At 48.1% G+C, this 27,411-nt stretch overlaps 1 protein-coding gene across 1 annotated transcript; it reads left to right on the top strand.

Moving 5' to 3' along the window:
* The first annotated feature begins 3,188 nt into the window (after positions 1-3,188).
* OASL (2'-5'-oligoadenylate synthetase like) lies at positions 3,189-25,802 on the top strand. The gene is made up of 6 exons (XM_003932172.4): positions 3,189-3,428; positions 9,606-9,888; positions 11,373-11,548; positions 15,307-15,548; positions 19,603-19,750; positions 22,628-25,802. The coding sequence occupies exons 1-6, from the start codon at positions 3,231-3,233 to the stop codon at positions 23,126-23,128; spliced, it is 1,548 nt and encodes a 515-aa protein (XP_003932221.1). The 5' UTR covers positions 3,189-3,230; the 3' UTR covers positions 23,129-25,802.
* The last annotated feature ends 1,609 nt before the right edge of the window (positions 25,803-27,411 follow it).

Genomic DNA, 27,411 nt, shown 5'->3' on the forward strand with positions numbered 1-27,411 from the left:
GAGCGAAACTCCGTCTCAACAACAACAACAAAAAAAGATGGTATATCCATTTGCCTCACCAACATTTACTACTTAAACCACCACCCCTTTCGCTCTCTGCTCTTGGTCATTCCGTTCCAGGCACCCACTGATCACACACTGATGTTCCTTATACTTGCTGCCGGGCGGTACCACCAGAGGGTCTTCACACTTGTCATTCCTTCTGCCATTCACGTGGCTCACTCTTTACCTTCTTTTTTTGTGTGTATGGCGGAGTTTCACTCTTGTTGCCCAGGCTGGAGTGCAATAGCGCAATCTCGACTCACCGCAACCTCCGCCTCCCAGGTTCAAGTGATTCTCCTGCCTCAGCCTCCCAAGTAGCTGGGATTACAGGTGTCCACCACCACGCCCAGCTAATTTTGTATTTTTAGTAGAGATGGAGTTTCTTCATGTGGTCAGGCTGGTCTTGAACTCCTGACCTCAGGTGATCTGCCCACCTTGACCTCCCAAAGTGCTGGGATTACGGGCATGAGCCACCGTACCCAGCCTTCTTTACCTTCTTATGTCTTTTCTCAGACGTCTTCTTTTCAGGGAGGCCTTCCCTAATCACCTTATGTACGACTAAACACCTAAATACACACCCCCTCACACACACACACACACACACACACACATACACAACTTCTTAATCTGTTTCCTTGCTTTGTTTTCATGCTTAGCACTTATCGCCATCTTCTTTACTATAATTTTATTTATTTACCCTATTTATTGTTGGTCTCCACTACCAGAAAGCAAGCTCTCTGCAGGCAGGGATTTTCCCCTACTGTTTGTTCACTATTGTATCCACAGCACCTGCCTAGCACAAAGGAGGCGCCCAATAAGTATCACTGAATGAAAGAGTAAATGAATGAATGAGTGAATGAATGAATGAATGAATGGCACCAAGATTCAATCCTTCCCACCTGTCCAGGTACATGTCCCACCTCTCCCCTGCTCGTCTTTGCATGCCAGGGCACACAGGACACTTGAGTCCCTGGCACACCCTAGCGTCATTTACCCTCCTGAACCTTTATCTATGCTGTGCCCTCATCCTCCTGGCTGGAGTCCCAGTCATTTTTATTACTTTTTTGAGACAGTCTCATGCTGTGACCCAGGTTAGAGTGCAGTGGTGCCATCATAGTTCACTGCAGCCTGAAACTCCTAGATTCAAGTGGTCTCCCAAGTAGCTGGGGCCACAGGTGCACACCACTACATTTAGCTATTATTTTTAAAATTTTTGTAGCGATTGCTCCAGGCCACCACTGCCTCTCAGCTGCACCACTACACAGTGTCCTGACTGTCTCCCTCCATCTTCTCCCACCCTTGCAACCATCTTCACCACAGATGCAGAGAAGTTATGAGGATGGCAAAGGGCAGACTGGAATTCAAAGCCAATGTGGAAAGGGGAGTTGGGTACATGAGTCTGGATTTCAGGGAAGAGGTCTGGATTTAAGATGCTAATGTCAGAGTCACTGGGTGGGTGGCTCATGCCTGTAATCCCAGCACTCTGCGAGGCCAAAGAGGACAGATCACTTGAAGTCAGGAGTTCGAGACTAGCCTGGGCAACATGTGAAACCCCGTCTCTACTAAAATTACAAAAAAAGTAGCCAGGTGTAGTGGTATGCTCCTGTAATTCCAGCTCCTTGGGTGGTTGAGGCACAAGAATCTCTTGAACCCGGGAGGTGGAGGTTGCAGTGAGCCAAGATCACACCACTCTACTCCAGCCTGGGTGACAGAATGAGACTCCATCTCAAAAATAAATAAATAAATAAAAATTAAATTAAAATGTGGGAGTTGCCAGGGTAAAAACATTTAAACACCGGTTGAAATCACCAAGGGAGTAAGTCTAGAGCAACACGAGAAAAGGACCCAGGACTAGCCCTGGAGCGCTTATTATTCAGCGTTTGGGGAATTGCAGGTGTCCACTATGATGCCCAGGCTGGTCTTGAACTCCCAGCCTCAAGTGATCCTCTAACCTTGGCCTCCCAAAGTGCTGAGATTACAGGCATGAGCCACCGCACCCGGCCTGGATCTCTGGTCTTTAAGATTTCTCTCAAGCAGGTGTCTGCTAACACCAAGTGAAACTCATGTGCCCGCTTCCCACCGAGTTTTTATGGTTTTTTCCTACTTAACACACATTGCAGTGGACTTCTGGAGTCTCTCTTTTTTTTTTCTGAGACGAAGTTTTGCTCTTCTTGCCCAGTCTGGAGTGCAATGGTGCCGTCTCAGCTCACCAAAACCTCCATCTCCCAAGTTCAAGCGATTCTCCTGCCTCAACCTCCCGAGTAGTTAGGATTACAGGCATGTGCCACCACGCCGGCTAATTTTGTATTTGTAGTAGAGACTGGGTTTCTCCATGTTGGTCAGGCTGGTCTCGAACTCTCGCCCTCAGGTGATCTGCCTGGCTCAGCCTCCCAAAGTGCTGGCTTACAGGCGTGAGCCACTGCGCCAGGCCTTGGAGTCTCTTTACTTAGCTGTCTCCCACGCCGCTCTGGGAGCCCCCTTGGAACGGGAACCTCGTCTTATTTCTTCTTCTTGGCTCAGTGCATGAACTTGGTTCAGTGCGTGGGTCACAACACCTGTTAAACCCACTTTAGGAATAGTGAGTGTGAGGGATTAGAGAGGCTAGAGTCGGGCACGGGGCAGACTAGAACTCCCAATCTGTTCTCTCAGACTCCAGATTCTAACTCTTTCACCTGAACATGAGCATGTCTCTGCTGTTCCCGAGCCTCAATTTCCTCTTGTTCTTGTTTTTTCATTTTTTACTATTTGCCTTGATTTCCTTAGACAGATTTTAGCCGTTGAATTGACTAACAACCATCCTACTTCAACCTATTGGGCAAATTGCCTCCTCGAGGGTCAAACACTATCCAATTTCAGTTTCCAAACGTCATAAAAGGGAAATTCTAAAAGCTGAGAATCGAAACTGACAGCAGAGAGATAGACTAGATGACAGGTTTTTTAAGGTGGCCCCAGACATTCCCACCTCAGCCCAGCATCCTCCTGTGCCTCTACACAGTGAGGTAGTCTCCAAGAAAGGGGACCCTGAGTCAGCCCATTACACCTGGTTTCCTATCTGCTAGGGTCATTCATCCCACGGAGCACTGGAGGGCAACTGAGGAGGAGCCGCCTTAACAAAGGGGTTGTGTGCCAGGGAGCTGGGTAGGTGTCTGGCTATATATCTGCCCAGCGCTGGTACTCTGGGTACAGAGATGGCACTGACACAGGAGCTGTATGCCACACCAGCCTCCAGGCTGGACTCCTTCGTGGCTCAGTGGCTGCAGCCCCACCGGGAGTGGAAGGAAGAGGTGCTGGACACTGTGCGGACTGTGGAGCAGTTTCTGAGGCAGGAGCATTTCCAGGGGGAGCATGGGCTGGACCAGGATGTGCGGGTGCCGAAGGTGATCAAGGTAAGACTGGGCTCCTCCAGTCCTCCACGCAGGACAAAACCCACTAGCAGAGTCCACATCCCTGAGGATGCTGGAGACCCCTGTCATCCTGATCCCTCGCCCATGCTGATGACATCTCAGGACACCCCACCCCACCTAGCTATCTACACCCCACTGCACCACTACCTTCAGCAGAATGAGTCTAATAATAATAGCTCACATTTGGGGCCTCACTAGCCGAAACTTTTAATATACACTCTCTAATTCTTGCAACCTGTGAGATAGGTAATACTGGTTTTTTTGTTGGGGGGTGGTTTGTTTTTGTTTTGAGATGGAGTTTCACTCTTGTTGCCCAGGGTAGAATGCAATGGTGTGATCTCGGCTCACTGCAACCTCCGTCTCCCGGGTTCAAGAGAAGCCTCCCGAGTAGCTAGGATTACAGGCATGCGCCACCATGCCTGGCTAATTTTGTATTTTTACTGAGACAGGGTTTCTCCATGTTGGTCAGGCTGATCTTGAACTCCTGACCTCAGGCAATCCACCTGCCTCAGCCTCCCAAAGTGCTGGGATTACGGGCGTGAGCCGTGGTGCCTGACCTGAGATAGGTACTCTTCTTTACAGATTAGCAAAATGGAGGCTCAGAACTAATACAAAGCAAGGTCCTTAGTTGGTTCCTGGTGTGAATGAACGATCTGTAAAATACAGTTTGAGAACAACGAGGAAATTTCCATATGGCCTAGATATCAGGGAGTATATATATGTGATGTAGGAAATTTGTTGATTTTTGTTAGGCGTAACAGTGGTTGTGCGGTTATCCAGGAGAAAGTTCTCTTTTGTTTGGACACTGACATATTCAGGGACAAAGTTCCTTGGTATCTGTAATTTACTTTAATGTGGCTTAGATTAAGCAAATGTAGTCAGAAATTGAGACTTGTCGAATCAACTAGTTGGGTATATGAGTGTTAGTTGTATCATCTATTTTTCTATATGTTTTAACTTTTTATAATAAAATGGCATTATTTTTTTAGCGATAGGGTCTCACTCTGTCACCCAGGCTGTAGTGCCGTGGCACAATAATGGCTCACTGCAGACTCCACCTCCCTGGGCTTAGGTGATCCTCTCACCTTAGCCTCCCAAGTAGCTTGGGGCTACAGGCTTGCACCACCATGCTCAGCTAATTTTTGTATTTTTTTGTAGAGACAGGGTTTCACCAATGTTGCCCATGCTGGTCTCAAACTTCTGGGCTCAAGAATATGCCCACCTCAGCCTCCCAAAGTGCTGGGATTACAGGTGTGAGCCGCCACACCTGGCCAGTAAAATGATTTTTTAAATGGAGGCTCAGAGAAATGAGGTGATTTGCCCAAGGTCACACATTAGTGTTGAAGCTGGGATTTGAACTTGACTCAAGGGATCCAAACCCCCCCTCACTGAGATTTTTCTCCAATCCCTTCCTCCAGCTGTTTCCTGCCATCTCCTGTGCTAGCTAGGATCAAATTCAAAAGGGTCAGTGCTAGAAAGGCTTTGGAGGATCAGACAGTCTCACCAATCTCTCACTTAAATATTAAGTAAACTGAGGCACAGAGAGGGTGAGAGATATCCCAAGATCACACAGCAAGTTGGTGGCAAAGGCAAGACTAGAATTAAGACTCCTGACTCCCAGCCCAGTGATCAAGTTCTCTCTCTGAGGGCAACCAGCTCACAGAGGGACCTAGACAGGCCCCCTGTCTGTTCTTCGCAGCTATCCCCAGCATATGAAGCCTGAGGCCATCCAATTTATAAGTGAGAAAGCACAGATTGTGATATCAGACAGACTCTTCGCTTCTTCCTGTACCAGCTGTGTGGCTTTGCTTACCACTCTTATTTCTCAAAGCCGCAATCTTCTCATCTGTGATTGGGGCATCATCATCCTCATCTGTCCCTCACCAGGCCAGTGGTGCGATGCAGGCTGAGTGACTGGTGTGTGATAAATGCTCAGAAACAGAAGCATCATTCTAATTCCTGCCAAGCTTTCTTCCGGGCCTGGGACACAAGTCTGACTCCGGCAGACCCTCCCAGACCACCCCCTCCCCAACAACCCTGAGAATAAACTGGAAGGAATAAGGAGTGTCTGGTAAGACAAGGATGCTACAAGAATGAGTTTTTTTGTTTTTGTTTTTACTTATTTGTTTTTGAGACAGAATCCTACTCTGTTGCCCAGCCTGGATTACAGTGGCGCACTCTTGGCTCACTGCAACCTCCACCTCCGGGGTTCAAGAGATTGATTCTCCTCTCTCAGCTTCTCGAGTAGCTGGTATTGCAGGAGTGTGCCACCACGCCCGGCTAATCTTCGTATTTTTTGTAGAGACAGTGTTTCACCATGTTGGCCAGGCTGGTCTTGAACTCCTGACCTCAAGTGATCCAACCATCTCAGCCTCCCAAAGCGCTGGGATTACAGGCATAAGCCACTGAGCCCGGCCGAGAATGAGTTTTCACGGCAGGAAATGCCATTTACCTTCCTGTACATCATAGCCACTTCTCCCGCTGAAACCACTAAATGGTAGCAATCCCCAGAGAGCCATGACTAATGAGAAATAATATATATTATTTAAAGTCTAAATCCTCCCTTTCCCCACCCCGTGAAAATCTAGTGAGCAGAGGGGCTCCACATAAGGGAATGCTTCAAATGAATTGCGCTTAAATAGGTTTAAAACCGAAGTAAATTAGGAAGCCTGTTCTGAATGTGTTCTTTTCTCTCTGCCTGGATCTTACCAGTGGGAAAGGCAGAAAGGGAAGTCCAGGCCAGGCTCGGTGGATCGCACCTGTAATCCCAGCACTTTGGGAGGCCAAGGTGGGAGGATTGCTTGAGCCCAGGAATTCAAGACCAGCCTGGGCAAAATGGTGAGACCCCTGACTCTACAAAAAAATGTAAAAAATTAGCTGGGCATGGTAGTGCGTGCCCATAGTTCAGCTACCCAGTTCCAGCTGAGGTGGGAGGATTGTGTAAGCCCAGGAGGCCGAGGCTTCAGTGAGTGAGGATTGTGCCATTGACTCCAGCCGGGGCGACAGAGCAAGACCCTGTCAAAAAAGAAAGGAAAGTCTAGACATGGCTTTGGGGGTTATGTCCTTCATTCACACACCGGGTGCCACCTCCAACCCTCTCCCATGGGGTGGAAGTGCTGGGTCTGAATGCCCATGGTACCTTGGAAGCAGGGCCTGGCTCACAGCCTTGGGTCACAAGGAAGAAAGAGGCAGAAGAAACACTCACTACTTGCGTTCTGGCTCTTTTGCTGACTCTGCTGCCTCCTGGCTGGGAGACCATGGCAAGCTGATTAACTCCACACTGCCTCAGCTTTCTCATCTGTGTATTGGAGAGAATTCTAGTACCCACCTCAATACGGGAAGTGAAGTTTTTTTTGGAGGGGGTTGTGGTTTTTTTTGTTTTTGTTTTTTTTTGAGATTTCGCTCTTGTTACCCAGGCTGGAGTGCAATGGCGTGATCTCGGCTCACCACAACCTCCGCCTCCTGGGTTCAGGCAATTCTCCTGTCTCAGCCTCCTGAGTAGCTGGGATTACAGGCACACGCCACCATACCCAGCTAATTTTTTTTTGGATTTTTAGTAGAGACGGGGTTTCACCATGTTGACCAGGATGGTCTCGATCTGTTGACCTCGTGATCCACCCACCTCGGCCTCCCAAAGTGCCGGGATTACAGGCTTGAGCCACCACACCTGGCCTGGTTGTGTTTTTTTGAGATGGAATCTCACTCTGTCGCCCAGGCTGGAGTGCAGCAGTGAGGTCTTGGTTTACCACAACCTCTGCCTCCTGGGTTCAAGCAACTCTCCTGCCTCAGCCTCCCCGGTAGCTGGTATTACAGGCACTCACCACCACACCCAGCTAATTTTTGTATTTTTATTTTATTTTATTATTTTTTCTTTTAGCTGGTGATCACAGAGAATTTTTTTTTTGTTTAATTTTCTTTTTTTTTTTTTTTTTGAGACGGAGTTTCGCTCTTGTTACCCAGGCTGGAGTGCAATGGCACGATTTCGGCTCGCCGCAACCTCCGCCTCCTGGGTTCAGGCAATTCTCCTGCCTCAGCCTCCTGAGTAGCTGGGATTACAGGCACGCACCACCATGCCCAGCTAATTTTTTTTTGTATTTTTAGTAGAGACGGGGTTTCACCATGTTGACCAGGATGGTCTCGATCTCTTGACCTTGTGATCCACCCACCTCGGTCTCCCAAAGTGCTGGGATTACAGGCTTGAGCCACCGCGCCCGGCCTTCTGTTTAATTTTCTTTTAATTTTTGTGTTTTTAGTAGAGACAAGGGTTTCACCATGTTGGCCAGCCTGGTCTCGAACTCCTGACCTCAGGTCTTCCATCCACCAAGGCCTCCCAAAGTGCTGGAATTACAGGCGTGGGCCACAGAGCCTGGGCAGGAAGTGAAGATTAGAAGGAATAATTGTATACAAGGCTCTCGGGGGTCCCAGACACAGGGCATGCTCAGCCTGTATTGTGTCATCTGGCAACAGCTGGATTCTGATTCATGTACAGTAACTCTATCCACCAGGAAAAGTAGCCCACTGTGGGTCTGATGCCTCCCTAGCAAGTCCACCTCCCAACACAGAATGAGGAGAGGAGAACAGACGGTTGTGGGGCTTTGCATACCAGAGGCAATAGGGCCTGGAGAGATCGTCTAGAATTTCCAAACATTAAAAAATCCCTTCGAAATCGTCCATCTCCACCCTCTTCCATTACTGATGGGAAAACCGACCCCCAAGACAGCAGAAGGAATTGTCTTAAGTCAGCTAGATAATGAGGAGAAAGTGACGTGTATTGCTGACTTCCTGCGTGCCAGGCACCCCACCCAACCCCTGGCATACATGATTTCATCCGATCCTCCCAGTAGCCCAATGACTTATGTCCCAGCATTACTTTCATTTTACAGGTGAAGGTCTTAAGAATCAGAATGTTTTACCCAGATAAGAAACAGGGAAGAGGGCCAGGCGCGGTGGCTCTTGCCTGTAATCCCAGCACTTTGGGAGGTCAAGGCAGGCGGATCACCTGAGGTCAGGAGTTCAAGACCAGCCTGACCAACATGGAGAAACACCCTCCCTACTAAAAATACAAAATTAGCTGGCCGTGGTGGCAGGTGCCTGTAATCCCAGCTGCTCAGGAGGCTGAGGCCGGAAAATCTCTTGAACCCAAGAGGCAGAGGTTGTGGTGAGCCAAGATCATGCCACTGGACTCCAGCCTGGGCACAAGAGCGAAACTCTGTCTCAAAAAAAACAAAATCAAAACACACACACAGGGAAGAGTCAAGATCTTTTTCAGGCTGCCCCATTTCACCGCCTGTGGATCTTAAATGCACTAGGCAAACTTCCTCTTGCTTTATAGTGCCATGAAATTACTCAGGCCCCCCACCCCCAGAATTCTCAAACAACCCTGCAGACTGAACGCTATCATTCCTCTGGAGCTGGCCTTACTCTGTGGATAAGAAGACTGGGTCTCAGAAGCAATGCAGTGTCATAGATAAGAGGCTGGGCACTTTGGGAGGCCAAGGGGGGCAAATCTCTTGAGTCCAGGAGTTGGAGATCAATCCTGGACAACACAGCAAAACCCTGTCTCTACAAAAAATACAAAAATTAGCCAGGCAGGTGGGCACAGGCCTGTAGTCCTAGCTACTTGAGAGGCTGAGGTGGGAGGATTGCTTGAGCCAAGATGGCGCCACTGCAGTCCAGCCTGGGCAATGGGAGTGAACTGTCACACACAGAAAAAAGAGGCTGGGCTCTGAGGGCTGCAAACTGTGAGATCTGGAACAAGTGACTAATGAGGAGAAAGAGCAATGTGTTGCTAACTTCCTGTGTGCCAGGCACCCCACCAAACCCCAGCATACATTATTTCATCTGATCCTCCCAGTAGCTCAGTGACTCATGTTCCACCATTACTTTCATTTTGTGGGTGAAGGTTGTAGGAGTCAGAATGTTTATCCAGATAAGAAGCAGGAAAGAGGCAGGATCTTTTTCAGGCTACCCCGTGTCTCGATCCCGTGTCTCGAGATCCTCAAGACATCTGTTTTCTGACCTGTGAAGTGTGGGTATTAGTCTGACCCACTACCCATCCCTCAGGGGGTGTGAGCATTCAGTGAGTGCATGTAAAGTGCTGCAGGGGGTGCCTGGCACACTGCAGCTGGCCTCAGGGTGACGGGGCTCTGTGTTCTGCAGGTGGGCTCCTTCGGGAATGGCACGATTCTCAGGCGCACAAGAGAGGTGGAGCTGGTGGCATTTCTGAGCTGTTTCCACAGCTTCCAGGAGGCAGCCACACACCACCAGGCTGTTCTGAGGCTGATAAGGAAAACCATGAGGCAATCCCAGGACCTGCTGGCTCTCGGGCTCGAGGACCTGAGGGTGGAGCAGAGAGTCCCCGATGCTCTTGTCCTCACCATCCAGACCTGGGAGGCTGCGGAGCCCATCACTGTCACCATCGTGCCTGCCTACAGAGCCCTGGGTAAGGGGAGGGGAAGCCCAGTGGACTCATACACTTGCCCTCCCCAGGAGACTTCCCAGTGTGTCACCTTTCACTCACAGCCACGTGCACACACCCACATTCATTCATTCGGTCTGCGTCCTGGGCTAGGGGCCGGGCTACTGAAGTGCACAGGATTCACCCAACTCTGGCTATCATGTGCTCGACTTGGAAGACAGAAATTGACCCAAGAATTGCACAGATTAATACGTAGTTGCAAATGGTGTCAATGCTAAGAGGAAAAGAATGGAGTAGCCTGGAGAACCACAGAAAGGGTGCTCAGGGAGGGACTTTCTCGGGAAAGAATATTTAGGACGCGCTGACACCCAGTGAGGGGAAGGAGCTAAAAGTGGGAGTGGGGGGTCTGTCACTGCGTTTTCTAGAAGCTGATCTGAAGACAAGGGTGTGAGGACAAGCAGTTTATTTGGGCGTTAATCCCAGGGAGCACTGGTGGGGAAGGATGGAATTGAGAGGGGAAAGGCAGGAATTCAATACAGTGTGCATCCGTGGGCAAGTCACCTCTCTGGATTTCGTGTCCTTGGAGAACTCGCAGTCATATTTTAGAGCATGCCTCCATGGGGGGCCAAGTGGGATGCTGGAGTGCTTACCGGCCCACCACTGGGGCTGCTTCCGGGAGCACTAGCTCACTGGCCCCTGGTGCTTGCCCTCCGGTAGAGTCCTGGGTATTTGAAGTAAACCCTGTGTGCTGAAAGCCCAGATCCCAGAGGTTTCATCTCATGTGCTAGCTCCTATCAGCTGTGGTGGCTGCTGCATGGAGTTGCTTTTTGGAGAAGGTATCAGACAGGATCCGATTTTAGCAAGGAAGGGAGTGCTGGGATGTCTTAGTGATGTGTACCATGGAACTGCTTCTCCCTGTGAGTATTTTCTTCTTTCTTTCTTTCTTTTTTTGAGACTGAGTCTTGTTCTTTCACCCAGGCTGGAGTGCAGTGGCACGATCTCGGCTCACTGCAACTTCCATCTCCTGGGTTCAAGCAATTCTCCAACCTCAGCGTCCCGAGTAGCTGGGATTACAGGCACCTGCCACCATGTCACGCCCAGCTAATTTTTGTATTTTTAGTAGATACAGGGTTTCACCATGTTGGCCAGGCTAGTTTCAAACTCCTGACCTCAGGTGATCCACCTGCCTCGGCCTCCCAAAGCGCTGGTACTACAGGCTTGAGCCACCATGCCCAGCATCCCTATAAGCATTGAGAGATTCCAACAGATTACCCAGAAAGAGATCCAAAACAGACATTAAAGAAAACAAGGACATTGAGGACATCCAGGAAGGACAATCGTCCAGGAGTGGCCTGATGCATGGAAAGCCCCATGTCGGTTCCCGAAGTAAGAACTTCACAAGAAGGACAATTAGACAAGGCAAACCTTTGGTTTCTGAAGATAGGAGGTCTCAAGTGTCCCTGGAGGGATAACTCCAATGAATAAGCAGGCTCTCCCTCACTCCTCAGGGCCTTCTGTTCCCAACTCCCAGCCACCCCCTGAGGTCTACGTGAGCCTGATCAATGCCTGTGGTGTTCCTGGAAGTTTCTCCCCATCCTTCAGTGAGCTGCAGAGAAACTTTGTGAAACATCGACCAACTAAGCTAAAGAGCCTCCTGCGCCTGGTGAAGCACTGGTACCAGCAGGTGAGGGGGCTGCCGGGAGGCGGGGGCAAGCAGGGAGAGGGAGGAGGGTGGGAAGGAAAGACAGGGCCTGATTGTCCTCTCAGGAAACTGCACCCAGGGGAAATGGAAGTGGGTAGAGAGGGAGAGAATGCTAGTCTTTTGAAATCTAAAGTGAAACCCTCAGTGAAGACGGTGGAAAAGGAGAAGGAGAGGAGGAAGAAGGAAATAGAGAAGGAAGGAGAAAAACAGGTACCGTACAGTATTTCAGTAAACTAGTTTTTTTTTTGTTTTTTTTTTTTTGAGGCAGGATCTCGCTTCGTTGCCCAGGCTGGAGTGCAGCGATGCGATCACCACTCACTGTAGCCCCCACCTCCCTGGATCAAGTGATCCTCCCACCTTAGCCCCCTAAGTAACTGGGACTAGAGGCATGCACAATCATGCCTGGCTAATTTTTTTATTTTTCTTTTGTAGAGACAGGGTCTCACTGTGTTGACCAGCCTGGTTTTGAAGTGGTCTCAAGCGATCCTCCCACCTTGGCTTCCCCAAATGCTGGGATTACAGGAATGAGCCACCACACCCAGCCCACGGTTCTTGCAATGCTTCAGTTACAGTCTAGCACTGGCAGGTGTCAACATCGCTGGGTACTGTGGCCGTTAACCACAGCAGGTTAAGGACCAACAGGAGGAAGGATTTCTTTAATTCCACCCGAGGAGTGGAAAAGAGGGCATGTGTGAGTGTAAACAGCTTCTAGGGACATTTCTCAGGCAACAGCTCAGTCAGTTTTAGAAGCAAAAATCTCCCCCAAGACAATAAATGGAACCTCCAGTTGCAAAACAAAACTCAGAGACAAAAATCATTTATTGACCGGGCGTGGTGGCTCATGCCTGTAATCCAAGCACTTTGGAGGCCAAGGCGGGCGGATCACCTGAGGTTGGGAGTTCAAGACCAGCCTGACCAACATAGTGAAACCCCGTCTTTAAAAAAAGAAAAGAAAAGAAAAAGCTGGGCGCGGTGGCTCAAGCCTGTAATCCCAGCACTTTGGGAGGCCGAGGCGGGTGGATCACAAGGTCAGGAGATCGAGACCATCCTTGTCAACATGGTGAAACCCTGTCTCTACTAAAGGTGCAAAAAATTAGCTGGGCTTGGTGGCGCATGCCTGTAATCCCAGCTACTCAGGAGGCTGAGGCAGGAGAATTGCCTGAACCCAGAAGGCGGAGGTTGCGGTGAGCCGAGATCGTGCCATTGCACTCCAGCCTGGGTAACAAGAGCGAAACTCCATCTCAAAAAATAAAATAAAATAAATAAATAAATAAATAAATAAATATAAATACAAATAAATCATTTATTATGTAAAACTTACAGAGGAGTTACCAGGGAATCAGACAGCAGAAGGAAAGATTTGAGCCAATAAAAATAAAATATAACAGGGATTTAAAGAAAAAATAATTAGTGGCCAGATGTCGCAGCTCATGCCCATGATTTCAGCACTTCAGGAGGCTGAGATAGGCGGATCACTTAAGGGTTCAAGACCAGCCTGAGCAACATGGTGAAACCCTGTCTCTACAAAAATACGAAAATTAGCTGGGCATGGTGGCAGGCACCTGTAGTCCCAACTGCTCTAGAGGCTGAGGCTGAAGGATTACTTGAGCCGGGAGGTGAAGTATGTTGACCTGGGTTTTTTTTATCCATTTACTAAGGTTTACATCTTACCGATGACAGGCATCCTACAGTTTATATATCATCTAAGTTTTAAGAATGTAACATTTCACCAGTATTGGAGAAAATAAGTTGTACCACCATAAGTTTAAATTCCTAACAAAATTATAATGTTATTAGTTATGATTTACAAAACTGAGTATTAAGTATGAATTTGCAAAAAGTCACAAAACAAATTCATTAACTTGCAAATAAATTTGAATTTAAAATTGAATTTCTAAAGTCAGGGATAAAGTGTTTTTGTTAGTGAGTCAGTGACCTATAGGGGAGGCCCAAGCTTTCATTTATTTGGGAGGTGAGAATTATACAAGATGATCCTTTTTTTGATTTGTTTGTTTCAAGGCCAAAGTGTTACAGTTTTTTTCCCTCTGGCTGTGGAATGTGATATAATACTTATATTTATATAATATTTATATGGCCATAGGAAAATATGTCAGTTTTGCTTCCACAAACCAGACCACTGAATATTTGACCAAAATTTTTACTTTCTATCAATGTATCAGTGAGATTCTTTTTTTTTTTTTTTTTTTTTTGAGACAAGATCTTACTGTCACCCAGGCTGGAGTACAGTGTGTGACCTTGGCCCACTGTAACCTCTGCCTCCCAGATTCAAGCAATTCTCCCACCTCAACCTCCCAAGTAGCTGGGATTACAGGCATGTGCCACCATGCCTGGCTAATTTTTGTATTTTTAGTAGAGAAGGGTTTCACCAGGTTGGCCAGGCTGGTCTCGAACTCCTGAACTCATGATCCACCCGCCTCAGCCTCCCAAAATGCAAGGATTATAGATGTGAGCCTCAGTGAGATTCTTAACACAGGAAGTGACCAGCATCCGTTAAGATGCTTTCTTTCGTAAGTCAGAGAAAAACACAAAAACCAACTCAAACTAGCTTAAACAATATAGGGAATTATCAGCTTATGTATGAAAACCCCTAAATAGGGCCGGGCGCGGTGGCTCAAGCCTGTAATCCCAGCACTTTGGGAGGCCGAGGCGGGTGGATCACGAGGTCGAGAGATCGAGACCATCCTGGTCAACATGGTGAAACCCCGTCTCTACTAAAAATACAAAAAATTAGCTGGGCATGGTGGTCCGTGCCTGTAATCCCAGCTACTCAGGAGCCTGAGGCAGGAGAATTGCCTGAACCCAGGAGGCGGAGGTTGCGGTGAGCCGAGATCGCGCCATTGCACTCCAGCCTGGGTAACAAGAGCGAAACTCTGTCTCAGAAAAAAAAAAAAGAAAACCCCTAAATAGTGGGGAGGGGGCTGCAGGCACTGTTTGGAGAGGGCACTGGCTCTGTTTCTCTGGAATCTTCTCAGCTTCTCAGTCCTCTGTATGTCAACTTGATCCTCTGGCTTGTTTCCCTCTTGGTGGCAAAATAGCCACAGCTGTTCCTGCCCTCATATCCACACACAAGAGGACTTCCCTTCTTTCAACCACTGAACAAAATAACTAGGCTTTACTCTAGGGAGCCAAATTAGATGGCATGCCTTCTCTTGAGCCAATCACTTGCAAGCAGAAAGGTTTATGCTGATAGGCCTGTGCCAGTCATGGCCCATCCTGGAGCTGAGGGTGGGGGTCGACCCCTTCCAAACATCATGGCTTCTGTGCAGTGGGGAAGGAAAGAATGTCTGCTAGAGAGGCAACTCCAATCTTTACTACAGAATCTCGCCTATTACCATGTTTCCCTTCTATCGAAGGAAGCCTTTCCTTTCTTTAAAGAAGCATTTCTTGGCAGCTCAATGCATTAAAATCGATTTCAATGGAACTGCTTAGGCTAGGATGCTGTGACAGAGCACAGGCTGCTCACTCCTTTGGACACCTGCTCATAACTTCATTTCGGGAGTTACATTTGTCAAGCACATACTGAAGCCCAATGGACGAACTCAGCCGTTTAATTCTAAAATGGTGAAACCTATGTCCAGAGATGGAAGGTGACTTGGCCAAGATCACATAGTCAGTAGGCAGCAGAGCCAGGTCTAGAACTTGGATTTCTCAGCTTCTGGTCCAATGCCATCCTGACACAGAATCTCAGGGTCTCTCTTTCTTCCCATCTCTTTCAACAGTATGTGAAAGCCAGGTCGCCCAAGGCCAATCTACCCCCTCTCTACGCTCTCGAACTACTAACCATCTACGCCTGGGAAATGGGTACTGGGGAAGATGAGAATTTCATGTTGGATGAAGGCTTCACCACGGTGATGGACCTGCTCCTGGAGTATGAAGTCATCTGTATCTACTGGACCAAGTACTACACACTCCAGAATCCAGTCATCGAGGATTGTGTCAGAAAACAGCTCAAAAAAGAGAGGTACCGGACCACTCTTTGCCCACCAAATCTCAGAGGAAAAGAAAGAGGAGCTGATGAAATGTAGCGTAGAGTGTTATGGACTGGCTGTAGTAAGCAGTAAGGTTGCCACCAGTGTTGAGCATTGACATCTCACGCCAACGCAGCTGGCATCTCAAGTTGGTGGCTTATCAAAGTCACCGGGAGGGGCCATGGAGTGGGTATAAGCCTGTTCCTTGTTTCCTAAGCCACCCTCCCCCTTAGCTCGGCCCTCTTGCTCTCCGACGACCATTTCAGTACTTTGTAGCAGCTAGCATGAGAAAATGGAAAGAATCATGGAGACTCAGGTTGAAATCCCAGCTCAGCCATTCTCCCACCGCTGTGAGCCTCAATCCCTTATCCATAAGGTGGGAGTAAACTGGTACCTACGATACGGTATTGATGCGAGGGTTGGAGAAAATCTGTGTTAAGGATCCACAATACGGAGCATCTGGCAGATGCTGCGTAAACACTCACACTGGAGAGTGTGCTGTCTGCGTCCCATTCATATTCCCTCGGCCTTTACTCTCCGGGGACGGTTGGCTCCACTTCCAAGTGCTGCCACCTGCATCCCTTTGCCTGAGCTTTCCCCGCACCAACAGACCCACCCTGAAAGCAGCCCTCCACTGGTGGTAGGAGTTGGTGGATAAACACCACAGCTCCCTCGCCCCAAAGATGGATCTTTTTTTTTTTTTTTTGAGACAGAGTCTCCCTCTGTCGCCCAGGCTGGAGTGCAGTGGTGCAGTCTCGGCTCACTGCAACCTCTGCCTCCTGGGTTCTGGCGGTTCCCCTGCCTCAGGCTCCCGAGTGCTGGGATTATAGGCACCCACCACCACATCTAGCTAATTTTTGTATTTTTGTAGAGACGGGACTTTGCCATGTTGGCCAGGCTGGTCTTGAACTCCTGACCTTAGGTCATGTACCCACCTCAGCCTCCCTAAGTGCTGGGATTATAGGCGTGAGCCACCGTGTCTGGCTCCATTCCATACTCTTTCCCAAAGGTCCCTCCAGTTGAAGTAATTACGGTAGTAATTACTTCAGTATCCACCCTTTATTGTTCGCCTTCCCTTATCTGTCTCACTGCCTCACTCCTTTATTCAGGCTTCTTAGGATCACTTTGCAAACAAGCCAGATCCTTATCTGGGAATCTGCTTCTGGGGATGCCCAACCTAAGCAACCCCCTACGTTAGAGGCTGTGGGCCTGTGTAAGCAACTTCACAATTTTTAGTGTTCTGTTATGTGAGTATTGGATCTTTTTTGTAAGGAAGAAAAGCCAGGTCTGCTCGTGAAAAGAGGATTTATGATAACCATGCCCAGAAACACTGGGGAAGCACCCGGACCTGAGACTCCCTCTCTCTGTCACTCTCTCTCATGACCCGTCAGCACTTTCCCCCTCAGCCTCGGCTTCTCTCTCCACACCTGTCCTGCTCCCCTCTGCCTCCCAGGTAGTGAGGGACCTCCATCATCCCTGTGTCCAAACCCTAGAGGGAACCAGTCTGATTGCTGGACACAGGACACAGGCCCTGCGTGTTGGGTCGCTGCCAGCCAACAGAATGAGCCAGTTTATATCAGTGACCTTACCCCATAGGCCAGCCTGGCAATTTCAGGCAGGACTGTTCAGGAAGCAGTCACTGTTGGGAAGAGCCAGCCTGGAGCCTAAAGTCCAGTTCATGCCAGTAGCCTGTATCATATTCTGTTACATAGATAAAATCGCAGCTCCCTCCCAAGCCCTGGAGTACAAAGGGCTGATTTTTTTTTTTGGAGACAGAGTCTTGCTTTACCACCTAGGCTGGAGTGCCGTGGCACTATCTTGGCTCATTGTGGCCACCACCTCCTGGGTTCAAGCGATCTCCCGCCTCAGCCTCCCAAGTAACTGTCACCATGCCCTGCATAATTTTTGTATTTTTTGTAGAGACGGGGTTTTGCCATGTTGGCCAGGCTCATTTTGAATTCCTGACCTCAAGTGATCTGTCCAACTCAGCCCCACAAAGTGCTGAGATTACAAGCGTGAGCCACCACACCCTGACCAAAGAGCTGGTCTTAATCACGGGCTTGCAGTCACCCCAAGTTACTAAGCAGGCTCAAGATCCCCTTCAAGCCAATATTCTTTAAAATATTTATTCAACATTCATAGAAAGGAGAGACTCTTGGGGGCAGCCCAAACTCTGCTCTGTTGAGCGGTGTTGGAAATAGATGCTCGGTGCTGCAAAGAAAATCAGCACTGAGACAAAGGATTTTTTAGCAATGCAATTTTTACTTCCTGGACTGCAGGAAGGGTACTGCTACTAGCTATTTTGCCACAAGAGTGCAGTGAGCAAAGGAAAAGCAGACAAATTTATCCCTTACGCATTTGGGGTTGTTCTTACCGCTGTGTTTGATCTCCGTTGGTTGGAACCAGACCTTAAAATCTAAACTAAAACCCGACTGGCTAATAACTCAAAACTTTTTTAAACAGGTAAAAGCACTGGAGAGCTGGGACATGCCTGTGAGCATGTCCAGCACAGATATCTTGGTTCAAATAAAAGGACATAGAATGTACTACGTGCCTGTAAGCATAGCAGTCTAACAACTACATAGGATGGGGTTTAACATGGCTGGGCGTGGTGGCTCATGCCTATAATCCAAGCACTTTGGAGGCCAAGGTGGGCAGATCACCTGAGGTCGAGAGTTCGAGACCAGCCTGACCAACATAGTGAAACCCCGTCGTTAAAAAAAAAAAAAGGATGGGGCTTAACAAAGAGTCATTAGCACACTTATGATTTATTTTTTAACAAGAAAGGAAACTTTAAAAGGGAAATTTCTACTTCCCACAAGGAGGTAAATGGGGAAGAGCCCCATCTACTGGCTGTAAGAACTTAGGGAGATGTGTAAAAAATGAGACAACCTCAACAAGGAAAGCAACCGTCCCTACCTGATAGAGCTGCTGTAAGGATTGAAAGAGGTTAATTTGCATAGGATTTGGCCTTGTGCTTCAATAGGTATCAGTAGCTGGTGTTGGTGATGTTTCTTTTTTTTTTTTTTTTTTTTTTTTTGAGACGGAGTTTCACTCTTGTTGCCCAGGCTGGAGTGCAATGGCGCGATCTCGGCTCACCGCAACCTCCGTCTCCTGGGTTCAGGCAATTCTCCTGTCTCAGCCTCCTGAGTAGCTGGGATTACAGGCACGCGCCACCATGCCCAGCTAATTTTTTGTATTTTTAGTAGAGACGGGGTTTCACCATGTTGACCTGGATGGTCTCGATCTCTTGACCTTGTGATCCACCCACCTCGGCCTCCCAAAGTGCTGGGATTACAGGCTTGAGCCACCGCGCCCGGCTGGTGGTGTTTCTATCATCCAAAGCAATTCAGCAGCTCTAATCTTAAACTTGCAAAGCCTGCTCTGAACGTAAAGGCCCCCCCTGCCCGAATGGGCATCTGTTACTCCTCTAGCATGCCTCTTGGAGCCTCATTCTCCCCCACAATTCCTTGCAAACACCCCAGGCATTCTCCCAGAGGGGAATTATTATTTTCTTTCTTTTTTCTTTTTCTTTCTTTCATTCTTTTTTTTTTTTTTTTTTTTTTTTTTGAGACAGTCTCGCTCAGTCGCCCAGGCTGGAGTGTGGTGGTACAATCTTGGCTCACTGCAATCTCCGCCTCTGGGTTCAAGAAATTCTCCTGTCTCAGCCTCCCGAGTAACTGGAATGACAGGTGTGCACCACCACACCTGGCTAATTTTTTGTATTTTTGGTAGAGACGGGGCTTCATCATGTTGGCCAGGCTGGTCTTGAACTCCTGAGCTCAAGTGATCCTCCCGCCTCTGCCTCCCAAAGTGCTGGGATTACAGGCATGAGCCACCGTGCCTGGCCCAGACAGGAATTCTTGGAAATAGGATTGTCTCCATCCTGTTACTCTTCTGCCGCGATTGGGGCCCTCCTGAACATCTGCAGGATATGGACATCGCGGTGGCTCAGTGACTGGACTAAATAATTGCTGAGAAAGTTTTTTTTCTGGCTTGAAGGCTCCAAACCATTACAAGCCTGGGCACCCTTTCCCTGTGTTGCAGGCCTATGATCCTGGATCCTGCTGACCCCACCCACAATGTAGCAGAAGGGTACAGATGGGACATTGTCGCTCAGAGGGCCTCCCAGTGCCTGAAACAGGACTGCTGCTATGATGACAGGGAGAACCCCATCCCCACCTGGAACGTGAAGGTAACGGCTCCTCTCTGGGCAGTCAAGGGCTGGAAACTGAGAATGGCAGATAAGTACGCAGCATTGACTCATTCAGTTCTGTGCCGACGGAGAGCAGAACCCGAGTCACCGTGTGAGGCCCCACCGTACCACCACCGGCTCTGTCAACGTAGACAAATTCTTTGGCTCTCAGAGCCTCGGGTTTCTGACCTTCAAGTTCTGGTTCTCCTTTCCTTTATTTTTCCTGTAACCCACTGGAGAATCAGTTTCGTGTTCCTGATAATTCTTTGCATCAGTTGGGTCCAGCCAAGTCAACTCAGCCACTCTGTGCCAGGGCTGAGCTCAGGGACGGGGGTGGGAGTGGGGGCTGGGGGACCACACAGGCCCCCGACTCGGCCGGGCACGGTGGCTCACACCTGTATTTCAGCACTTTGGGAGGCCAAAGCAGGCGGATCACTTGAGGTCAGGAGTTCTAGATCAGCCTGGCCAACATGGCAAAACCCTGTCTCTTCTGAAAAAAATACAAAATTAGCCAGGTGTGATGGCAGGCACCTGAAATCCCAGCTACTCGGGAGGCTGAGGCAGGAGAATCTCTTGAACCCTGGAGGCAGGGGCTGCAGTGACCTGAGATCAAGCCATTGCACTTCAGCCTGGGTGACAAGAGGGATACTCTATTTTAAAAAAAAGAGACATGACCCAAACTTTCAAAGAACTCACCCTATGTTGCTAGGAAGCAAATCCATGAAACAAACTTATACCAAACTGCTAGAATTACCAGAGAAGACAAGATATTCTAAAAACAAACAAAAACGCGAAGTCATATTATTATGTAATGTGAAACCCACGGCACAGGCAGAGATCACAATCATCTATTTCATTCACATCACACTTTCTAGTTTGCAACGTGCTTGTCCAGGGTCCATCTCAGTTGATCCTCACGTGCGGTTCTGTAGAGTAAGAAGGCCGAGTATTGGCCGGGCGCGGTGGCTCAAGCCTGTAATCCCAGCACTTTGGGAGGCCGAGGCGGGTGGATCACAAGGTCGAGAGATCGAGACCAACCTGGTCAACATGGTGAAACCCCGTCTCTACTAAAAATACAAAAAATTAGCTGGGCATGGTGGTGCGTGCCTATAATCCCAGGAGGCTGAGGCAGGAGAATTGCCTGAACCCAGGAGGCGGAGGTTGCAGTGAGCCGAGATCGCGCCATTGCACTCCAGCCTGGGTAACAAGAGTGAAACTCCGTCTCAAAAAAAAAAAAAAGAAAAAAAAAAAAGAAGGCCGAGTATTGCCACTATCTTTATTATCATCATCATCGTCATTATCACTATTATTTTACAGAAGAGAAAACTGAGGCTCAGAGAGGTTAATTAACTAAGGTCACACTGCTAACAGGCTGCAGAACCAGAGGCTCTGGGGGTCTGGAAGCAGAATAAATGTTCACTGAAGTCACCAGAGAAGATTCCTTAAAGAAGCCAGGGGTTGAGGTGAGCCCTAAAAGACAGGGAAAGATACGGACACTCAGAACAGAGGACAAAGTATGATGAGGGGCCAAGGATGGGAGTCTGGGATGAGCAAGATGTTTATAGGAACAGGAGACTGACCTACTTGGAGCAGAAGGCGGAAGCAGAATCAGAGGTTCCAGTAAGGTACAGAGAGTTATAAACGGCGACCTACCAGCCAGATGAGGAGGCCTACCCATGGGCTGGAAAATCTATGCCTCTGGATTTTTCCTGAATATAAAAACCACTGTAGGCTGGGGGCGGTGGCTCATGCCTGTAATCCCAGCATTTGGGGAGGCTGAGGCAGGTGGATCCCTTGAGCCCAAGAGTTCGAGACCAGCATAGGCAACATGGTGAAACCCTGTCTCTATCGAAAATACAAAACTTAGCTAGATGTGGTGACACGCACCTGTGGTCCCAGTTACTCAGGAAGCTGAGGTGAGAGGATCGCTTGAGCTTAGAAAGTCAGGGCTGCAGTGAGCTAAGACTGTGCCGCTACACTGCAGCCTGGGTAACAGAGCAAGGCTCTGTCTCAAAAAATACAAAACAAATACACAAAAAATTGTGCAAAGATTTTTTATCTCGACAAATCAGAAAACTTGGCAATGCCAGACTTACAATTCTTCTTTCTTTCTTTTTTGTTCTTTTGGGTTTTTTTGTTTTGTTTTTTTGAGATAGAGTCTGGCTCTGTTGCCCAAGCTGAAGTGCAGTGGTGTGATCTCAGCTCACTGCAACCTCTACCTCCTGGGTTCAAGCGAGTCTCCCATTTCAATCACCCGAGTAGGTGGGACTACAGGCACACGCCACCATATCTAGCTAATTTTTGCATTTTTTTTGGTAGAGATGGGTTTTGCTATGTTGCCCAGGCTGGTCACAAACTCCTGACCTCAAGTGATCTGCCCACCTCGGCCTCCCAAACTGCTGGGATGGCAGCCATGAGCCTCTTCACCGAGCCAAGGCTTATATTTTTTCTAGAAAGAATCAGCTAGAGGCCTGACCCTCATGAGCATTTTCCAGGTGCTCTCCAGCCACCTGGGGCCCTCAGGCCCTGGACTGTAGCCTCTGGTGGTGGTGAGAACACAGACTCTGGAATCTGCCCTGCTCCTTACTACCTTTGTGACTGGTGTTCAGTAAATTACTTAACCCTGCTCAACCAGTTTCCTCATCAATAACATGGGGATAACAGTAGAATCAGCCAACTAACAGACATGCTCTGAGAATACAATGCATTAAGGGTATGGAAGATGCCCAGCATACCACCTGAAAGTGGTTACCACTCCCTAAACATTTGCCGCTGCTGCTGCTGCTATCATAAAGGTAAGGACAGATGAAGGGAATGTCTGCACATCAGACAGAGAAGTGTGGACTTAACACCTCTCCTTCTCCCTCTTCCTTCCAGAGAGCACGAGACATCCATGTGACAGTGGAGCAGAGGGGTTACCCCGATTTCAAGCTCATCGTGAACCCTTATGAGTCCATAAAGAAGATTAAAGATAAAATCCGGAGGAGCAGGGGTTACTCTGGCCTGCAGCGTCTGTCCTTCCAGGTTCCTGGCGATGAGAGGCAGCTTCTCAGCAGTCGATCCTCCTTAGCCAAATACGGGATCTTCTCCCACACTCGCATCTATCTGCTGGAGGCCATCCCCCCCGAAATCCAGGTCTTCGTGAAGAATCCTGATGGTGAGAGCTACGCCTATGCCATCGACCCCAAGAGCTTCGTCCTGGGTCTGAAGGAGCAGATTGAAGACCAGCAGGGGCTGCCTAAAAAGCAGCAGCAGCTGGAATTCCAAGGCCAAGTCCTGCAGGACTGGTTGAGTCTGGGGGGCTATGGCGTCCAAGACAGTGACACCCTCATCCTCTCTAAGAAGAAAGGAGGAACGGCTCTGTTTCCAGCCAGCTAGTCTCCTCTGGGAAACTTCTCTGTACATTTCTGCCGCCTACTCCAGAACTCATTCTGTGAACCACTCTGTCCCATTGTTTACTGGGTAGGTCCCAGGTCTTCACCAGCTTTATGACGAGTTATCCCAAGCCAGACGCGGTAGCTCACACCTGTAATCCCAGTACTTTGGGAGGCCGAGGTAGGAGGAATGCTTAAGCCAAGGAGTTCAAGACCAGCTTGGGTATCATAGGAAGACCCCGTCTCTACAAAATAAAAAAATAAGCAGTTGGGTGTGGTGGTGTGTGCTTGTAGTCTCAGGTACTCAAGAGGCTGAGGCAGAAGGATGGCTTGAGTCCTGGAGGTTGAAGCTGCAGTGAGCTATGATCACACCACTACACTCCTGCCCAGGCAACAGAGCAAGACCTTGTGTCTAAAAAATAAAAATAAGTAAATTTGTTTAAACATAGAATTATCCCAGCCCTGCCACGAGGAGGATGAGAGACTGAATGTACAAATGGACAGTGGCCACACCACCTACGACAATAGAATTCTGACCCACGATCCATCAACCCCAAACCATCAGGACTTGGTCAATAACTGCTCGATTCTCTAATTCCCCGCCCCACTCCCATTCCACTTCCAATTTAAGACCAACCAAGAAAACCAAATAAGCTCCCAAGACCAATCACATGGTTAGCCCTGCTTCTAGCCACTTCTCCACACCAACAGCCTCAGTCAGGGCGTCCCTGAAGCCTTCCCATTTTCCTGCCTGTATTTAAATCTCTGTCAAAGGCAAGAGATGGTGGCTGGTTCCTATCTGCTGGAGACCATCCCCCTGCCAGATCCAGGTCTTCCTGAAGGATCCTGATGGTGAGAGCCACGCCTATGCCATCGACCCTAACAGCTTCATCCTGGGTCTGCAGGGTGAATTCCCAATCGGAAACTGGGAATGAACAGCCTTTGTTCGTTCTCATTTGGATGCTCCTTATTTTCACAGGGCCTAATGCTGTCCTCATGGTTATTGCTTGATTATTTGAGCTTTTCAACTCCCAAGGAACGAGGACTGGGAAAACTGAGGCAAAAGGAGACAAAGAATAGGAGACCGAGGATGAAGCAGTGTAAAAAAAATCGCCACAACTCCTAAAACCCATACACAAACAGTGCGTAATAGTCAGGAAACTGTAGGAAAATAACAGCGTCTTTATTATCAAAGGACATCATGTGATCGGGTTTACTCCAAGCAATACAAAGTTTCCTTTTGCCCTCCCGTTTTGTCCCGCTTTCTACTGGGCTACTCACCTACCATAGCATAGAAAATGCACGTTGCAATTGGTTCTCAACAGCCTCTGGTCAATTCGGCAATCATAATCGGTATATTTCCCACTTCTATTTGCCTTCAGGGACAGAAAGAGTGCCTCCTTTCCAGAAGGCTGGTCCAGTCCCCATCCCTGTGTCCTTCATAATGCCCAGTACAGCCCATATTGTAGGCGGCGAGAAAATTCTAGTTTAACAAAAAAGAATGGCCAGGCACGGTGGCTCACACCTGTAATCCCAGCACTTTGGGAGGCCGAGGCAGACGGATCACAAGGTCAAGAGATCGAGACTATCCTGGCCAACCTGGTGAAACCCCATCTCTACTAAAAATACAAACAATTAGCCAGGCATGGTGGTGTGTGCCTGCAGTCCCAGCTACTCAGGAGGCTGAGGCAGGAGAATTGCTTGAAACCGGAAAATGGAAATTGCAGTGAGTTAGGATTGCACCACTGCACTCCAGCCTGGTGATAGAGTGAGACTCTGTCTCAAAAAAAAAAAAAAAAAAAAAAAAAAAAAAAAAAAAGAAAGAAAGAAAAAGAAAAAGGCAATGTCTTAGTTCATTTGGGCTGCTATAACAAAATACCATACACTGCATGGCTCATAAACAATAACCATTTATTTCTCACTGCTCTGGAGGCTGGGAAGTTCAAGTCAAGTCACCGGCAGGTTTGGTGTCTGGTAAGGCCTCTTTCTGATTCATACATGGCAGCTTCCCACTGAGTCCTCACATGGTGGAAGGGGTAAAGATGTCTCTGGGGTCTCTTTTATGAAGGCATTAATCCAGTTCATGGGCCCTCACACACATATGCCTGTCACAGAAATTATCTCAAGAAATTCCTCAAAACCACAGTATTACAGATAAGCCCCTTGTACAAGGATGTTTGTCTAACAGTGGGTGTCTCCACAATAAGCAACACCAACTCCTGCAACAGCCTCCTGTAATCAACAGTACTTGTTTCAAAGAAGTTTATGTGGACTTCTCCCCGCTTGCCCCAACCATTTTTTTTTTATTTGAGACAGAGTCTCACCGTGTTGCCAGGCTGGAGTGCAGTGGCGCAATCTACGCTCACCGCAACCTCCGCCTCCTGGGTTCAGGCGATTCTCCTGCCTCAGCCACCAGAGTAGCTGGGATTACAGACATGTGCCACCACACCCAGCTAATTTTTGTATTTTTAGTAGAGACGAAGTTTCACCATGTTTGCCAGGATGGTCTCGATCCACCCACCTCAGCCTCCCAAAATGCTGGGATTGCAGGCGTGAGCCATCCTGCTCGTCCCCTCCAACCCCTTTGAATGTGCCTGTGCCTATCGTACACGATAACATTCATATCTCAAATGGCAATTTCTTGCAATTCTTGAATAAACACTACTTTTGGAGCATCAGTCTTTCTGTTGTTTACTTTAGGTTACCAATTTTAACATAATAATTTTGGAGGAACACAAACATTCAGACCATATCAGTCACCTTCCTCTTTTTTGGAATAGAAAAGCTCAAGGCCAGAGAGTTTGTTTTAGTAAAGTTTTGACATACTTGTCTTCAAAGATAAAACATGAAACACTATTCCACAGACACAAATAAAAGTGATTTTGTTCATCTTTCACTGTGGGGTATTTTAACCACAGAGATTCTAATTTTTTGGTCTTGGATGGGTCCTGGGAGTCAGTGTTTTTTTTTGTTTTAAGTTCCCTAAATACCTAGAAAACTAGGGTGTTTCTCAGACCAAAGCCATGCATCTGAATCACTGAGGACAACGCCTCTGAAACTTTAATAGGCATACGGATCACCAAGAAATCTTGTTAAAATGCAAATTCTGATTCAGTGGGTTTGTGGTGGAGCCCAGGATTCTGCATTTCGTCATTTCTTTCTTTTTTTTTTTTTTTTTTTTTTTGAGACGGAGTTTTGCCCTTGTTACCCAGGCTGGAGTGCAATGGCATGATCTCGGCTCACCGCAACCTCCGCCTCCTGGGTTCAGGCAATTCTCCTGCCTCAGCCTCCTGAGTAGCTGGGATTACAGACACGCGCCACCATGCCCAGCTAATTTTTTGTATTTTTTAGTAGAGAGGGGGTTTCCCCATGTTGACCAGGATGGTCTCGATCTCTTGACCTCGTGATCCACCCACCTCGGCCTCCCAAAGTGCTGGGATTACAGGCTTGAGCCACCGCGCCCGGCCCATTTCTTTTTTTTTAAATTACTTTTTTTTTTTTTAGAGACAAGGTCTGGCTCTGTAGACCAGGCAAGGTGCAGTGGCACCATCAGAGGTCACTGCAACCTTGAACTCCTGGACTCAGGACATCGTCCCAGGCTGGAATACAATGGTGAGATCTCAGCTCAGCCCAACCTCTGCCTCCTGGGTTCTAGCAATTCTCCTACCTCAACCTCCCAAGTAGCTGGAATCACAGGAATGTGCCACTACGCCTGGCTAATTTTGTATCTTTTTTTTTTTTTTTTTTTTTAAGTAGATATAAGGTTTCAGCATGTTGGTCAGGCTGGTCTTGAACTCCTGATGTCAGGTGATTCACCCACTTGGCAACTCAAAGTGTTGGAATTACAAGCCTAAGCCACCGCACTGGGCCAGGATTCTGCATTTCTAATGAGCTGCCAGGTGTTACCAATGCTGCTGGTTCATGGACTACACTCTAAGTAGTAAGGCTCTAGGTTATTAAAGAAAATACAGATTCCTAGGTCCCACCTATCAGAGATTCTGATTCGCTTAGTATTTCTTGTGAGACCCAAAGTCTGCAGTTTAACCATCTCTCTAAGGTGTTTCTGAGGCCCAGCTGGACTGGGAAATTACTATAATAAATGACATCAAATTAAAACCTGGGAACTAATCCTGGTTCTGTCATTAACTCCTTAAGGAGATTCCCTCCCCAACGGAGAGCTCTTTATCAATAAAAAATTGGAGAAGTTAATCTCTTAGGCCCTTCTATTTTTTTTTTTTTTTTTTTTTTGAGAAGGAGTTTCGCTCTTGTTACCCAGGCTGGAGTGCA

Source organism: Saimiri boliviensis, chromosome 7 (assembly GCF_048565385.1).
Source record: "Saimiri boliviensis isolate mSaiBol1 chromosome 7, mSaiBol1.pri, whole genome shotgun sequence".
Classification (NCBI taxonomy): Eukaryota; Metazoa; Chordata; class Mammalia; order Primates; family Cebidae; genus Saimiri; species Saimiri boliviensis.

What these genes read in the sequence shown, in the direction of transcription:
- OASL (XM_003932172.4), top strand. Translation starts at nt 3,231, where the DNA reads ATGGCACTGACACAGGAGCTGTATGCCACACCAGCCTCCAGGCTGGAC. An exon ending in TGAAGCACTGGTACCAGCAG is followed by an intron (nt 11,549 to 15,306) that starts GTGAGGGGGCTG and finishes CTCTTTCAACAG; the next exon opens with TATGTGAAAGCCAGGTCGCC. An exon ending in TCCCCACCTGGAACGTGAAG is followed by an intron (nt 19,751 to 22,627) that starts GTAACGGCTCCT and finishes TCTTCCTTCCAG; the next exon opens with AGAGCACGAGACATCCATGT.